Below are 13,778 nucleotides of genomic sequence, written 5' to 3'. Positions count from 1 at the left end.
TTTTGATACAATCCTTTCTCGAGGAGCGGCGTTTTCGTTATTGCATTGGCGATGCCAGGTCTCATAGCTGTGTTCAGGAGAATGGTGTGCCCCAGGGCAGTGTCCTCGGTGTCACATTGTTTGCCATTGCTATCAATAGCATTTCCTCCAGTCAGGAGCCCTGTCAAATACTCTGTTTGTAGATGACTCTGCAATCTTCTACTCTTCCTCTGATCTTAAGACGACGAGGCAGCTACAGGTGGCCATTAAGAGGCTGGAAACCTGGGCCCAGACAACTAGTTTTCAGTTCTCACCTGAGAAGGCTGTGTGTGTCAATTTTAACCAAGCTCATTGGAGTTTTAACCAACCAGTGCTTACAACGGGGGACCGTATTTTACGTCTTCAAGACACTGTGCACTTTTTGGGTTTATTATTTGACTCGAAATTAACATGGCTCCCACACTTGAAAGACCTACAAACAGAAGGCTTCCGGTCATTGAACATTTTGAAATGCCTTGGCGGAAAAACATGGGGAGCTGACAGGTCCTGTCTCCATCAGTTTCAAGGGGCATTTGTTCAATCACACTTAGATTATGGCAGTGTGATCTATGGCTTGGCCTGTCCTTCATACATTAAGATATCGACTAGAGCCTTTCGGACCAGACCAGTTCAGAGCCTGTGTGCAGAGGCTGGTGAACCACCACTCTGGATTTGGCAACGTATCCTTTCGGCGCGACAGGCGCTGAAAATCTCAGCGTCACCTCAGTCATTGGCATTTAATTCAGTGATCCAAACCACCTTCGAGCGACTGTTCAGAAATCGGCCCCAAGCGACCAAGACATTTGTTATACGTGCTACAGACTGTCTCAATCTCCATCTCTCGGGCATGAAAATACACTCTCAGGGATAGAATGCACTTGCGCCTTAGTGTCTTCAGATCCCCAAAGTGATATTAAGCTTGACACAGTACAAGAAAAGTTGTACTCCAGATTTGGTTTTTACAACTTTGTTTCCGTCTATTTTAAGTATGTAAGATAGTTTTATTATTATTTATACAGATGGACCCAAGCAGGAGAATGCTCTCGGTTGTTCTGCTGTTTTCCCTCATAGGGTTTTTAATGTGCATCTTCCAGAACAATTTACAAATTATGATGCAGAGTTAAATGGCAGTTGAGGGCACTGGAGAGGACTCGGACATCACCGTACGAGTTTTCTTGTCTGTTCAGACTCTTAGTGCACTGCATGCGCTTCACCAAATGTATCTCGTAGACACGCTGATTCAGCTCATCCATGACTCCTTACAGTGGCTCCAACACTGTGGCAAGGTGGTGATCTTTTGCTGGGTACCTGGTCACATTGGGATACAGGGTAACGACATGGCTGACAAGGAAGCATGTTGGGATAGTGCTGTCCATCAGTGTCCTGTTGCACGCCAGTATCTCATTTTTTGACAGATGTATCATGTGTCAGTGGGAGACAGAATGGTTGCAGGTGACATACAACAAACTGCTGTCACTCAAATCGACCACAAAGACTTGGCGGTTTTCATATCAGCCTCACTGCTGGAAAGAGGTTTTGCTTCAGACTGTGCATTGGGCATAGCCCTTTCACACATGGCCTCCTCCTCTGGCAGGAGGATCCACCATTCTGTGAAGTTTGTCGCATGCCACTTTCAGTTCCACATTTTGTGGCTACTTGTCCTGTATACTGAAATTAGGGCTGCCTTGGTCTCTCTGGAGATCTGCCCACCATCATTGCAGATATTGATACCAGTGTTACAACAGTGGTTAAATTTTTTTAACTGTCAGGCCTCATCCCTAAATTGGTGGGGAAGGGCTGCAAACTTAAATACATTATAAATTGCTCTGCATGTGGGGACAGCCTTCATTCCTACTCACGAGATTTGCATGTTAACATCAGGATGCTGATCATCATGATGTTGAGCACCCCCCCCCCCCCCCCAGCCATCAGAATCAGCATCAACAAGTGCCACACCCATCACTATCAGTGTGCTAGTGAACTCTCTCAGTGCACTAGTCACTTCTGTGCTACAGGTGAATCACTTTTGTATTTGGCACAGCTCCCACCATCAATCCTTGGCTTAATGCCAGCTTCAGGGGACCATCTGATGTGCCTGTGTTTGGACTCTGTCCCATGGTTTCCAATTATCTCTTGCAAAAACACAGATTAAATATTTTTGTTGTATTACGGACCATCCTGACCCAGAACTCACTTGCGTACACAGTGCTTGGACACTGTTGCAGTCTGGATTTTTCGGACTCATCTTTGAAAAGAAGCTGGCTTGGCTGTCCCATCACAATCTACAAAAGACCAACTGCATGCAAAAGCATAATGCTCTGTTTCCTTGCCCACACCTCTTGCGGTGAGGATAAAACTACTCTCCTTTGTATCTACCAAACTCTGGTCCAATCCCATTTGGACTACAGTTGCCAGGTTTATGGCTCAGCAGCACCTTCACCCTTTAAATTGTTACACCCAGTCATAATCATTAGGACCTATATCTTTCCGGAATCTGACCCTAGTTTGTTACCCCACAATCTTCCAGCACCTATTCATTTGTTCTTCATGAGTATTTCATGCAACTGTCTTTCACACTGAGGGTTTTAAAACCATAGATAGGATGGGCTATGTTTTTACATCTCCTACCGTGGAGGAACACTGTTCACTGCAGGGAACATGTAGCGTTTTTATGGTGGAGCTGATGATCATTAAGCGTGCTATATTTTATTAAGTAGGGCTGTCTCAATGATGTTTTAATCTGTAACAACTCAATGAGCAGCCCATGACCCATTGAGAGATGTTACTCTTATCATGCCTTGGTCTCTGCTATTCATGAATTTTTCTGAACTTAATCATATGCCTGCTCTGTTGACATTCTGAGTGTCGCAAATAGTGTGTGTATCTCAAGCCAACAATTTGTCTAGACATAAGATTACTCACCCCCAAGCACTTAGACAATCCTAGATGTGAATTTGTGGGTGCTACTAAGGCCTCTGCCCATTTGCAGATGGAAAATTTGGTGAGCTACTGCCCCTCAAGGAAACTCATCACTATCAAGGAGACTACTATTGCCACATTCTGTTTTTTTCTATTTCTTCTGAAAGGAACCCACCATTGTATTTTGTCTCCACATTGTTCTTACTTAGTGTCCCGTAGTTTTATTTTATGTAATGAGCCACCCTCCTTGTGGTTGTGAAGCCTATCTGGTGGAATGTCAAAAGCTCCCAGCTCTCAATGCTAAACACTGTCTTCCAAATTCTTTGTCTCTCATGTTGGCAGACAGCTTTGTGGAAAATTCAAATAGTTCTGTTTTCTCCATGACAGGTTTTTATTCTCATATACAATGTTCTTAATTATGTTAAGAGTGGGTAGGTTGGCTGGGGTGTCTCCTGCCATATTCTGGGTCAAGGGGGTCCTCAACTTTGCCTCCTTTGCTTGCTGCCTCTATCATTCCTCCTTTCCTCCGTTTCATTTGCTTTTAGGCAGCTTGTCTCTCTTTGTGCTGCACTCATTGTTTTAAGAGTAGCACACTGTTAATTACTGGGTGCTGTCTTCTTGTCCTCTTTAACACTTTGCCCATGATGGTTGGTGAGTGGGACAGCTGTAGGGTGGACCTGTCCCCTTCACATGCTGAGCCCCAGAGTACATCCATATGCAGCCTTAACTATTTCTCTCATCTTGTTTTACTATTGATGATCCAATATCTGTTACATGTTAAGCCTTTTTCCATTTAGTTCTCTGGATCTCTTGACTAGAAGGCATTCTTTATTCTGTAGTTGTCTTTGCCCTTAGTCAGGCAGAGGTTGGGTATGGGCAATTTCTCTCATGTGGCTGAGCCCTGTCTGCTGTCTGCTTTAACCTTCATATGAATCAAACCTGTATACCTTGACCAAAGGTGGGATGACCTCACTGTTTAGTCCCTGAACATCTAGGTTTGATTCCCAGTCCAGCATAAATTTTCAGCTCTTTCTGTTGCATTGCCACAATGCCCTGTGCAGCTGGAAGTTATTTCCTCACTCTCTCTTTCCCATCCTATTTCCTTTCCATTCCTTTCATCCCAAAATATTCATTTTCAAGGTACCTTCAGTCTTCAAAAAATTAAGGTTCAGATGACTTTAACCCATAACTTAATATAATCAATGCCACATCAAGTTCTAAATTCATATTGGGTATTTTCCACAGGCAGAAAAGAAAGGAGCAACTGCTACGGAGTATGGACTGGTGTTTGGTGTCTTCGAGTTGGTGGTTTTCATTGTCAGTCCACTGTATGGAAAACATGTAAGTAAATTAACTCTGATCCCTAAGCTTTGACAAAAGCATCATTATTGATAGTGCGTTGTAGTAGATATGTTTCCCTTTATCCATAAGCTTGCATGGTAATTTCCATTTCATTGCTCCAGGGTGATAAGCCATTGACTTCTATTGATGCTGTCAGACAATTTCATTATATTGAAGTACTGTTATGCCAAGTGTGTGTGTGTGTGTGTGTGTGTGTGTGTGTGTGTGTGTGTGTGTGTGTGTGTGTAGGTAGAGCTACATTGTTCCAGTGTAGGAGGGGGTGATGGAACAGAGAAATAGGAGACTGGGGAAAATGTTGTAGGTGCAGGATGAGTAAAACTGGGGTCCTGGGGCAGGCTGGAGATGGGAGTAGGGCAGGAAACTAGCAGAAATATATGTCAGAAGGGTTATGGGAACAAAGGGTATTTTGTAAGGACAACCAACTCCCTTATATACATTTCAGAAAAGTTGGTGTTTGAAGGGAAGAATCCAGATGACACAGGTTGCAAAGTAGGTGATGAAATAGGTCATAGGTTCTGCCACCGTGTGATCAGTTCTACTCTTGGCCACAGTTTGGCAGTGGTGGACATGCCCACATAAAATCCTGTGTGTAAATTCCAGCAGAACTAATGTATTATATGGTCGCATTCACAGGGGGCCCTGCCTCTGATGTGATAGGATAGGCCTGTGGTAGGGTGTGCTGGATGAGTATATTGGACAAATCTTGTAACTGGGTCTTCCACCTGGGTCTTAAACAGGTATATGACCCTGTGGCAAGAGAATGAGAGTTGATACACCGTAACAATTAACAAGGGTATTATGTAGAATTGGTAGGCATTGAACACACTGCCATTTTCATATGTATGGCACTTCCACTATAATCCGTTCATCATAAGAATAAACCTGATGTAAACAAACACACACGATGACTGGTCTGAAGCCACTGCACATGAACACTGCTGGTGTTATGCTCTTGGAAGTAGGTCCTACTTATGTATTAGATATCTTATTACTAAGCTAAGTTAAATGAAACTTTGAGATATTAAAGTGTATTAACAGCCATCAGTTTTTCTTAATCAAGCTTTAGCTACATAGCTTTTATTGCAAAAATCATGTACAGACACAGCCTCTGCCGCATTGTTCTGATTGTTGCGCTGTCAATGCACAGCACGAAAATGGCTGAGGCTGCTTTGTTATGTAGTGAAACATGCTCATGGAACACGGTTAAAAAGTGCCGGGAAGTAGGCTGTTCTTAATGTTTTTCATAAATTTATGGAGGTACAGTGAAGTTTTCGCAGGGTTGTATATACTGTAGTATACGAAGAAACTGAGATTGAAGGTATAGCGCAGTAGGTAGCTGTATGAAATGTGAAGCAACTCTGGTAAGTCGTATTTTTTTCTCATTCAATTTGAAATAGCCCCAACTCATAATTATTAAACTCGGTCATTTTTATGAATAATGCAGGTCTTCTTGTTTCTAATTACATTTGGATGAGAAATTCCTGTTTCCATTTCAAATACAAATTCTTAATTATAGATTTTTTATGAAAGGGTGTTCTCAAAACTTGTTTGAATGAAGAAAACATAATTTAATTTTTAAAGCAAAACTGAAAAACCAAATCCTCTTTATTTGGACTATGTCCATCGTCTTATACCACAGAGGTACATAAGTATCGTAGAAACATGAAAAACAATCATTTTCACAGCATCGAGCATGTCATACAAATGTTGCATTTTTACATTTCCTACTGTACCATCACAATATGAACCCAACAGAACTTACCTGGAGCCAAGCTGTGGGATTTGGCCTGAGAAATAACAAGACCGTTAAGCTGCCAGACATACTAGAACTAACATGCACACCTTTTTCACACATCACTACCAAACGCTGGTGGGATATAGAACGGCTCGTCATATAAGAAGAGAAAAGGCTGTGCCTGGTTGGCTTCATGGATTCTGTTGTTGATAGGCTTGTTACGAATGTAGCAGGTGACACTTCCAGAACTGAAATGTATTTCTCTGATTCGGGTAAGGAAGGAGCTTAGAGATTACCAGACAGCTAACTAAGTTATAGCTTCAGTGGCTTCAATATTTAAATATACGGTGAAATCCTTCAATACTCTTAAGTCATTTTCATCATTCTTGTTTCTCATTACAATAGTACAAATATTGTGGGAGAGTTGGTGTATAATTTCATTCTGCTTAAAAATCAAATGGCATTCGAAGCTGCATTGCTCCTCTGTTAGTATCTTTTTATGTGTGAACTTCAGCTGGCCACGTCACTGCAGGCTAGCTGTACCAGCTGACAGGCCAGCACTGTCAAAGTTAAATGCGCCGGTAAACATGTTGTCCCGTATTATCGCTAAGTCGATGTACGCGTAATGCACAGCACAAAATGTACCCTTATCATACTTGACAGTACTTGAAACACCTTGGCTGCAGTCATACATGAAACGGAAACCCAATTAGGTTCCAACAAAGTGGAAGAATACATACCATAGTGCAATGTTTAAATCAGGTTTATTCTTATGGTGACTGGATTATAGGTAACTAAACTTCCATTAATTCACTTATTCCACACCATTGTGATCCCATTTCATACTGGAAATATAGTGTGCTTTTCTTTACAGCTAATAGCTGGATGATGGTTTAAAAAGCTGGAACTGGTTATGAAATAAAGGAAAAGTTTAAGTAAGTCTTCGTGGAAAAATTTGACATTCATTTAACATTAAGAACCTTAAAGTAATTTGTACAAAATTCTTACAGTGTAAATCCCACAATATCTATAACTGCCTTATTGTACCACTTAAATCTAGTTTTCGCACCAATTTAATTTCCCCATACTATAATTCCAAGGGCAGGTGTGAGTAGAGCAAAGTATGCATATAACAGCATTCCACAGATCAGCCAGAGAGATTGTTGCACAGTTTCTCTGAGAGCATCCCATGTAAGTTTTTGTCAATATGAAAACCAAGAGGTTTAACTGATCTAGCCCTGTTTGGGTTCATTTAAACGCAATAATGTCCACAGGTTTTATAACTTCATGACATTTGTATCACTTGAATCCTAAGAGTAGTTAAATTCATTTCTCAATACGAGAATGCTATTTTTTCCTCACTCGGGTTGTATTACGCAGTTTCATAATTGAGATGTAAATATCGTTCTATTGGACACAAATTAAGGTACCTATATGTTTGCCAAGCTAAAAACTTACACCATACATACTTATCATTGAGGCACCCAAATTAATTTTACAGTTTTGTGATTGTCAATTTAATCCATTATATTTTGGCTCCTTTTCTTTCTTTGCAGCTCAACAGGATAGGACCAAAGTATATGTTCAATGGTGGAATTTTTACCACAGGCACATGTGCTATATTATTTGGGTAAGTGTAGTAGCAATGTCAAATCAGAACCTTTTTCATTTTTTGGCACCCTCTGTCACTAAGCAATTTCAATATTTTCAAGAAACAGCAACATCAATTCAGAATTGAAGTTAAATAATGAAGGCATTGTTCACCTTCATATTCAACATTTCATAAAGTTCCTTGTAAGATTACAGATTCTCTGTGCAAGAGGACTGCTATATTTTGGAGATTGTCTTGAGAAAAACACAATTTCTTGCTATTAATTGTTTACCTGTACATGTTTACACTATAACTAGTCTCCTCTGTTATTCCAGTTGATAGTATATTTGGCTGTTCGCACTGCTGCATAACTTTTGAAATAACGTAGCTTCAATAACTGTGCTGTTAAGTAGAATAATAACAGCCCCACTAATGAGTGTAACATCACTGAAACATGTATAGGCAAATAGGATAAAAAATAATTGTTTTGCTAAGGGCTGAGTCCTGAAAATATATACACTGCTCAAGCAAAAACATTCACAAAATATTGAACTTCTCTGAACACAAGTGAATGACGGGCGAGTGGGTGACGGGCGAGTGGGTGACGGGCGAGTGGGTGACGGGCGAGTGGGTGACGGGCGAGTGGGTGACGGGCGAGTGGGTGACGGGCGAGTGGGTGACGGGCGAGTGGGTGACGGGCGAGTGGGTGACGGGCGAGTGGGTGACGGGCGAGTGGGTGACGGGCGAGTGGGTGACGGGCGAGTGGGTGACGGGCGAGTGGGTGACGGGCGAGTGGGTGACGGGCGAGTGGGTGACGGGCGAGTGGGTGACGGGCGAGTGGGTGACGGGCGAGTGGGTGACGGGCGAGTGGGTGACGGGCGAGTGGGTGACGGGCGAGTGGGTGACGGGCGAGTGGGTGACGGGCGAGTGGGTGACGGGCGAGTGGGTGACGGGCGAGTGGGTGACGGGCGAGTGGGTGACGGGCGAGTGGGTGACGGGCGAGTGGGTGACGGGCGAGTGGGTGACGGGCGAGTGGGTGACGGGCGAGTGGGTGACGGGCGAGTGGGTGACGGGCGAGTGGGTGACGGGCGAGTGGGTGACGGGCGAGTGGGTGACGGGCGAGTGGGTGACGGGCGAGTGGGTGACGGGCGAGTGGGTGACGGGCGAGTGGGTGACGGGCGAGTGGGTGACGGGCGAGTGGGTGACGGGCGAGTGGGTGACGGGCGAGTGGGTGACGGGCGAGTGGGTGACGGGCGAGTGGGTGACGGGCGAGTGGGTGACGGGCGAGTGGGTGACGGGCGAGTGGGTGACGGGCGAGTGGGTGACGGGCGAGTGGGTGACGGGCGAGTGGGTGACGGGCGAGTGGGTGACGGGCGAGTGGGTGACGGGCGAGTGGGTGACGGGCGAGTGGGTGACGGGCGAGTGGGTGACGGGCGAGTGGGTGACGGGCGAGTGGGTGACGGGCGAGTGGGTGACGGGCGAGTGGGTGACCTCAAGACTAGTATTAACATATGTTCATCTTCAAGGAAAACTAAAAATATTTCTGATCTCTAAAGACATTAAAATAGTTACTTGTTTTATAATTCTATACAAAGATGTTATCTAGAGCCCATAACTCTGATTTGGGGTTATTCTTGCACAAAAGACATTGAATGCTAGGTAAACTGCCACGTGCAGTTGTACATAAGGAATGGAATAGTTTTATCACCTTCCTTTTCTCAGTTTGTCAAAGAAGAGCACTGAAAACTTAGGATTCTGCCTCCCCCTTTATAGTTTACTTATATTATTCATACTCGGATATTTTCAGATGTTCTAATGAAATGAGGTAATATTTTCATACTGTGTGTAAACAGTTATGTATGACACCAAAGTAGTTGAGTTTTTAATGTTGCCATTACTTATCTGCTTGAATTCTTAATGACTGTTTTCACAGCCTGCTGGACAAAGTCAACGGACACTATCCATTCATTGTGCTGTCATTTCTGATTAGAATAATTGAAGCACTTGGAAATGCTGCTTTTTTGACAGCAAGTTTTGCTATAATTGCCAAAGAATTTCCAAACAATGTTGCTACAACATTTGTGAGTACAAAATTTTTACATAAGATGTAAAGTTCTATAAATTTATCTTATTATACTAGCTTCCAGGAAATAAAGTTTCAATTTTTATAGGCTTCACTGGAAACATTCTTTGGTCTCGGTCTCATTGTTGGACCAACTGTGGGAGGAGCTCTTTACCAGGTAAAATGTTACTCTTTCTAAATACTGGGGCTTTCTGGGATCTTATTGAGAGCATTTTTTTCATCATGGTTATGAACATTGCATTTTATTCTGTTCTCTGCAATATTGTGCATTTCAAAATCTATAAAAATAGTGGTGCAAATTAGCTCACATTCTCCTTGGCTTTCAGGTTTTCAGTGTATTCTATGAAACCATGGATTTCTTCCAGTGACTTCAGGGAACACTTTACCAAAATTCCTTGGCCCAACAAAGTTACACCTCCAGCAAACTGGGTCTGAGTCATCTGCACATTCTTCTAACAAGGGTTTTCCACTGAGGTCTTCTCACCTATTATTTTCAGTGCCAGTACATTTCATAGTTAATCCAAATCATTTAGAACATTGAGACAATACACCCACATTTTAAAGGAATGAGGGTTCAAATTCTCACTCAGCCAACCAGATTTATTTCTCCATGGCTTTATATTAAATAACTTTAGGTGAATGTTGAGATGGTTCCCTAACAGAGCATCACTAGTTCCATCATCCAACCTTAAACTGAGGAAGAATTGTTTGTCTAATAATCAGTAAAATGTTAGAATTTTAATCTCTTTCCTTCATCTACTGACACGTTTTAAACATTCCTTCATAGCACTGCATTTCAAACATTTAAAGTTTCTTCTTTAATAGTTTCTCTCTCAGCATTTGATTCACATATGATTTTGTTTGATACATAAATATTAGCAACTATTTTTACAGTTTCATGCCAATATTTTACACCAACAGAGCAGTTGTATAGGAGAATTATTCCCTCTCATTACCTTGTTTCTGAGGTCACTCTCCCTTCAATCATTTTGTGTATTCTTTCTCTGTGGGTTGCAGAATAATTAAACTTCCCTACTATGGCTTCCCCAGTTTTGATGGTTAGTAGGATGATAATCTGTTTCCTATTACTCTACATTACAGTTACCTTTGATTCATTAATCCTTGCCGGCCGCGATGGTATAGAGGTTCTAGGCGCTCAGTCCGGAACCGCGCGACTGCTACGGTCGCAGGTTCAAATCCTGCCTCGGGCATGGATGTGTGTGATGTCCTTAGGTTAGTTAGGTTTAAGTAGTTCTAAGTTCTAGGGGACATGACGAGAGATGTTAAGTCCCATAGTGCTCAAGAGCCTAGAGCCCCATTAATCCTTAACACAAAAGCAGTGCTAAAAGGGCTGCTTGTGTTCCTAAAATGTTCTCAAACATGCTTGCCCCCCCTCCCAGCTCTCCTGAGCTGTTTCCTTCCCAATGCCCCTCCCTGTGTTCTTACTTGTAGACCTGGCTATCCATCTGCTTGTATTCCTTCCAGTTTTTGTTCCCCTTGCCTTTTCCTTATCATACTTCCTTTTGGACATTTTTGGTACGTCTTGGGGTTTCATCTCCACTTCTAAATTCTATATCCATAGCGTGAGCTATTTAGGGAAGAACTCCCTCCCTAGCATCTTCAGCAAGGATGCTTTCCCCTTTCCAACCCCTTGTTTTTTGTCCACCAGAGGCTCCCCTCTGACCTGCTAAGTCACCAGCACATACAGCCAGCCAATGTGGTGGGGCTGTTACGTACCCATCTGGCTGAGTTCCTGACAACACAGGGATCACACTACTGATACCTGATCTGCTGCCTTCCCATGTATGCCTAGGTGTGGATGCTTGCCATTCAGGAGCACTGGAGCTCTCAACAGATGCCACGCCAGACAGCCCCTGCTGTGGCTGGGTGGTAGCCACGGGTAGGGCCTGTGATCAGAGTGGGTGATATCTGCTTTGTGTATGAAACTTATCAAGCTCCAAAAGTCTGGCCATTCTTCTCTGCTGTATAGCTCATTTAATGATGCTTCTTATGACCCCATGTCTTATGTTCCCTGGCTACCCCCTAGCAGGAGAGCCAGGCTTCCCACCTTCCTACTACCTGATCTGCACTAGGCTGATAGGGACGTGTTCACCACCACCAAGCCATTATTTTTTGTGGAAAATGTTGAAGATAAATTTGATGAAGCAGTCTCTCAATAAGGTGCAGTCAGGTTTGCTGTTCATAGAAACTTCTGCTGCTGCCCAGTCTGCAGCTCTTCATGCTTGTGACCCTCTTTGTGATGTGCTGGTGTCCATTATTCCTCATCAGTCTTGGATTAGGGTTCAGAGAGACACTTTATGTAGGAACTTCATCTTTCAAACCGGTGAACTCTGGACCAATCTGGAATGACAGGCTGTTCATTTGTTAGGCATGTTAAGAAAGGTTGTAAAAACAATTGCACTGATACTGAAGCCTTTAGTCTGACATTTGAGGGAGAGGCCATTTTCAGTGCTAGTACTGAGGCATGTTTTCCCATTGTACGACTGACAAACTATACCCTGACAAACTATACCGTGAATTGCACACCCTCTCCGTGAGGGAGCCCCTGTGTTTTGCTGCCCATGTGTGTGTGTTAATTTTAACTCTCCATGCTTACCAGACTGCCCAGTTTATAAGAAAAGGAAGATGCAGGAGTAGAAATCCCTTGATAGTTCGTACTACACTGAGGATCATCTGAAATGGACTTCAACGGGTGTCGATGACCTCTAACTTTGCCTTTATCATGTCCTTCCCCATCCAGCCTACTCCCCCTTCCCCTGTAGTTCCCAAGCTCTCCCCTCTGGGTGCTGCTCCCCCTACCCAGTCAGAGAAGTCCTACCTTTGGTACCTGATGATGGAGCTTCCTCCTGGAACCTCTGTCCCTGGCATCAGCCAGCTGGACACCTGCTATCACAACTTGGCCAGTGTGCCCCAAGCTCACCCACTCTGTTTCCTGCCTGGCCCTGTATGCTCCTCCTAGCTAACCTGGTTGCCAAAAATTCCTCTCAAATGACGTTATTGATGGAAATATCAGTGTAGATGCCAGATCAACACAGGATGGTATGAAAGAGTACTCTCCCCCCTCTTACCAACCACTGCACCCAGCCTCAAAGTCACTGTATTACAAGAGTATGCCACCACTCCCAGCCACTCTGGATCTTGCAGAAGCCAGCACTCCCTTTGTGCCCTGCCCTCTGCGAACTATGGAGGAGGGGGGACTGGGACTACTGATAACCTCAAGAGATGCTGCCACCCCCCCCTTGCAACCTGAGTCTGACATCTTATTTATCGATGTCACCCCATCATTGTTGATGGGTGGTGACCTGCAGTGTAATAGGGTCCAGCCCCTTCACCACCCATTTGGATCCCTGTTGAGGCCTTCAGGTGGTGGTTGCATGTTGATCCATACCTACATTTTTAGTACATGGGTCCCCCTTCATGCCACACTGAAAGAAGTTGCTTTTGGTCCATTTAAACTCTGCAGTCATGGTTTGCAATCTCTCTCCCACTCCTGACAGGCCACATACACCTGCTGCTCTGCCTTCCTTCAGCAACTCTCACTTTCCTTCCTCCTACTCAGGGATTTTAATGCCCCTCACCCTTTATGGGCCAGTGCTTTAGGTATGGTTGGGGGCTCCTCACTGAAAAGTTTCTTGTGAACCACGACCTTTGCCTTCTTGATGATGATACTCCTACTCATTTTAATGCTGCATACAGCACTCTCTGCCACTGATCTTTTGCTCACTCCCCGCTTCCTTCCCCCACTTCCCTTCCTTCCTTCCTTCCCCCACTTCCCTTCCTTCCATCCTTCCCCCACTTCCCTTCCTTCCTTCCTTCCCCCACTTCCCTTCCTTCCCCCACTTCCCTTCCTTCCCCCACTTCCCTTCCTTCCCCCACTTCCCTTCCTTCCATCCTTCCCCCACTTCCCTTCCTTCCCCCACTTCCCTTCCTTCCCCCACTTCCCTTCCTTCCCCCACTTCCCTTCCTTCTCCCACTTCCCTTCCTTCCCCCACTTCCCTTCCTTCCCCCACTTCCCTTCCTTCCCCCACTTCCCTTCCTTCCCCCACTTC

At 44.1% G+C, this 13,778-nt stretch overlaps 1 protein-coding gene across 1 annotated transcript in view; it reads left to right on the top strand.

The window, feature by feature from the left end:
- LOC124777399 (MFS-type transporter SLC18B1-like) overlaps positions 1–13,778 on the top strand; it is an 82,923-nt gene that overhangs the window by 35,134 nt on the left and 34,011 nt on the right. Inside the window, exons 2-5 of the mRNA XM_047252793.1 lie at positions 4,183–4,278; positions 7,591–7,664; positions 9,559–9,706; positions 9,797–9,865. Of these exons, the coding sequence (XP_047108749.1) occupies positions 4,183–4,278; positions 7,591–7,664; positions 9,559–9,706; positions 9,797–9,865 (387 nt within the window). The remainder of the gene's footprint in view (positions 1–4,182; positions 4,279–7,590; positions 7,665–9,558; positions 9,707–9,796; positions 9,866–13,778) is intronic.

The sequence above is a fragment of the Schistocerca piceifrons genome, chromosome 2 (assembly GCF_021461385.2).
Source record: "Schistocerca piceifrons isolate TAMUIC-IGC-003096 chromosome 2, iqSchPice1.1, whole genome shotgun sequence".
Taxonomy (NCBI): Eukaryota; Metazoa; Arthropoda; class Insecta; order Orthoptera; family Acrididae; genus Schistocerca; species Schistocerca piceifrons.
Note: the sequence above shows the minus strand (reverse complement) of the source record. Positions and strands in the feature narration are given on the sequence as shown.